The sequence below is a fragment of the Melanotaenia boesemani genome, chromosome 12 (assembly GCF_017639745.1).
Source record: "Melanotaenia boesemani isolate fMelBoe1 chromosome 12, fMelBoe1.pri, whole genome shotgun sequence".
NCBI lineage: Eukaryota > Metazoa > Chordata > Actinopteri > Atheriniformes > Melanotaeniidae > Melanotaenia > Melanotaenia boesemani.
This window is the reverse complement of record NC_055693.1, coordinates 36,185,581-36,188,631: the sequence shown is the minus strand read 5'-3', so window position 1 is coordinate 36,188,631 and position 3,051 is coordinate 36,185,581. Positions and strand designations below refer to the sequence as shown.

At 43.2% G+C, this 3,051-nt stretch overlaps 1 protein-coding gene across 4 annotated transcripts in view; it reads left to right on the top strand.

The window, feature by feature from the left end:
• Nucleotides 1–3,045, top strand: part of pde9a (phosphodiesterase 9A) — a 71,129-nt gene extending 68,084 nt beyond the window's left edge. For 2 of the 4 annotated variants that reach the window (XM_042002308.1, XM_042002311.1), the window contains 6 exons: nt 133–289; nt 1,540–1,653; nt 1,968–2,072; nt 2,187–2,315; nt 2,630–2,707; nt 2,778–3,045. In XM_042002308.1, coding sequence (XP_041858242.1) covers nt 133–289; nt 1,540–1,653; nt 1,968–2,072; nt 2,187–2,315; nt 2,630–2,707; nt 2,778–2,804 — 610 coding nt within the window. In that variant the 3' untranslated portion in view covers nt 2,805–3,045. Of the gene's footprint in view, nt 1–132; nt 290–1,539; nt 1,654–1,967; nt 2,073–2,186; nt 2,316–2,524; nt 2,708–2,777 lie in introns of those variants that run through there. The other 2 variants (XM_042002312.1, XM_042002309.1) reach the window with 2 other exon arrangements.
• Nucleotides 3,046–3,051: the final 6 nt, after the last annotated feature.

Below are 3,051 nucleotides of genomic sequence, written 5' to 3'. Positions count from 1 at the left end.
CTCTTTCTTTTTTCTCTTTCCTGCCTCTTGTGTTTTCAACTTTGTTCTTTTTCTTCCTGATCCCTCCATCCCTTCACATCAGGTCTCATCTGTCTCTTCTTTCTTTCATTTGTCCATTTCCTTCTCTACCAGGTACCAGATTAATGCCAGAACAGACCTGGCAGTTCGATACAATGACATCTCCCCTCTGGAGAACCACCACTGTGCTGTGGCCTTCAAGATCTTCTCTCAGCCTGAATGCAACATCTTCTCCAGCTTCCCCCCTGATGCCTACAAACAGATCCGGCAGGTAAGATCTGGCTGTGTGGGCGCTGTACTATAGTAGGAATTAAGTTAATGTGTTTGATGAGAAAATTGTGAATACTTTGTGGTGTCAGTAAGTTTAGTAGTACCTTTTGTTTCAGCTTATTGTTGTTCTTCTGTGTTCAATAAAAGCGGCATGTTAGCTCCTGTTGGGGAAGTACTCTAGTTATTAATGAAATTAAAAATGTATTAGGCAAGATGGCCTTTTTAAAAGAAATTATTACTATATAAATTGACGAAATGTGTATTATTGGGATGTATTTTGTAATAAAGCTGGTACTAGAAGGCCTCACACAGGGCACCAGAATGTTGGGGAGTGGTACGTACTAGCCTAGTTATTACTGACTATTAATAGGTGTCTAAGAAGAGTTATTCTTTTTTGATAAAACTATTACTATAAAGGATTAATCCTTTAAACCAACACAAAGCTCTTGGAAACTAATAAATAAAAATCAGTTTCAGCCTGGCTGTGCGGTGGTGTGGTGGTTAGCACTGCGGCCTCACAGCAAGAGGTATAGATAATGGATGGATGGTAACAGCCTCAAGATTCTGTAGGTCTGTGCCAATTTGTGAGAAAATATGATGCACACAGAGCAATAAACACTATAAATCAGAGCACGGACCTTCGCAGCCAGCAGTAATCATAGTACACAAACACAATGATCACACATCAACTTTCAAACAGACTATAACTGATTTAAGGAAAGCACGAGGGTTAGTAATTAATGATACTTTAATATGCAATTTCATTTCACTTAGTCATTTGTCCTGTATTTATTTAGATGATGTATGTATATCGGTTAACACCACTGTGATCTGACAAAAATGTATAAAGTTGTGGTGATTGGATAAAATTGCAAGAATTTACCAAATTCGACGACTGGTGCCCACAGCATGAGCCGTGCTCTGAATACCCACCAAAGTAAATTATTTCTGCACTAACGGCCACATAGTTGAGCTGAAACTATTTTCTTACAATAATTTTAGAAACAAAGGGAGACTGGGTCCATATTTAGTTAACTGTTCTGGGTCAGGAGTTGTTTTTAAGTTAAGATTTGATTACATCATTCTTACAGGTACATATTCTGTCAATAGAGATGTATTGATGTACCTTCCTTCAACAAAAAACAACTATTATTTGATATATTCTTCTTGACTCAAACATCTTGATATAAAAACCAAGAAACAGTGGAGACATGCTTGTGTTAATGCGTTTCTCATTGTGCTGCTCATCAGGGAACCATCACTCTGATCCTGGCAACAGACATGGCTCGTCACGGAGAGATCCTCGACTCCTTCAAAGAGAAAGTCGACCACTTTGACTTCACCGATCAGGAGCATGTCACCTGTGTAAGCCCAGACGGTCTCCCCTACAAATGGATGTAAAGATGTCACATCTTCAGTTTACTTCGGCTGGTGTGACACATGTCAAACAGAAGGACGCTGAGCTGACTGGACAGATTTGGTGATGCTGTCCTGTATCATCAGCATCCATAGAGGTCTCTTAGCAGCATGCTCATGATCGGGATCTTTTCTCATGAAGAAAACTAAAGCTGTTTGCTTTCTCAGTGGGAGGCGTCCTCTGGTTAATTTGCCCTACAGATTCAGTGGGATTGCATGATGCGGTGTGTTCTGGAGTTATTAATGTTTCTGTCTCCATGCAGCTGAAGATGATGCTCATCAAATGCTGTGACATTTCCAACGAGGTGCGGCCCATGGAGGTGGCTGAGCCCTGGGTGGACTGCCTGCTGGAGGAGTACTTCACCCAGGTGGGTCCAACAGCAGCAAAGCTTCAGTTGGGTCCAAAGCGAACAGGTTCAGGTGGAAGAATCAGCAGAATTATCAGAAAGCTGAGGGTGGATTTGATCGTGTTTGTGCTGCAGAGTGACAGAGAGAAGGCTGAAGGACTTCCTGTGGCTCCATTCATGGACAGAGAGAAGGTCACCAAGCAGACAGCCCAGGTCGGCTTCATCACCTTCATCCTCATCCCCATGTTTGAGACCGTGATGAAGGTGAGCTTCATGTATAATAATACGTTTTAAATGGATGAACATGGAGTATAAGATGAAAATGAGGCTCACAGTCTGTGTGTCTGGGATTGAATGCTGCTGTAAACATCCTGTAGCGCCCCCCTCAGGGCAACAGCTCACACTGAATGTAAAGCATGAGACCACTTCACATCTGCAGGATTTTTCATTATCCACCATTTTTCATGTTTTAGGCAGGAAAGGAGCAGACAGTACTGACGGTGCAGCTCCACCGATGTTAGTAGTTTAGGTATACAACGAGGGTCAGCCAGCAAACTAACAGTGTGTGTCTGAACCAGCTGTTCCCACAGCTAGAGGCCGCCATGCTGCAGCCGCTCAGAGAGTCCAGGGACCGGTATGAAGACCAGAGTGATCAGGTTGGAGCATTTCCCCTCGTTTGACTGCGTCTGCCGTCAGGGCTCGTTGTGACTGAACGTCTCCCTGCAGGTGCAGAAGAAGAACGCTGAGCTGTGAAGTTTCTTCATGGGTGGAATCTGTGTCGGTCTGCTGAGGACCACCAGGACGTCTGGAGGACCACCAGGACGTCTGGAGGACGACATGGACAATCCAAAACCTTTTCCAGGGACTTTCAGCTCCAGATAACAGCTCGCAGACACACATCCAGCTTTTTCTATTTAATGTCTTGTTTTTACCCGTGTACAGATTTTCTAACATTTGTTATTTACTAAGAAAAATAAAGAACCGACTTCCTGAGTCTGAT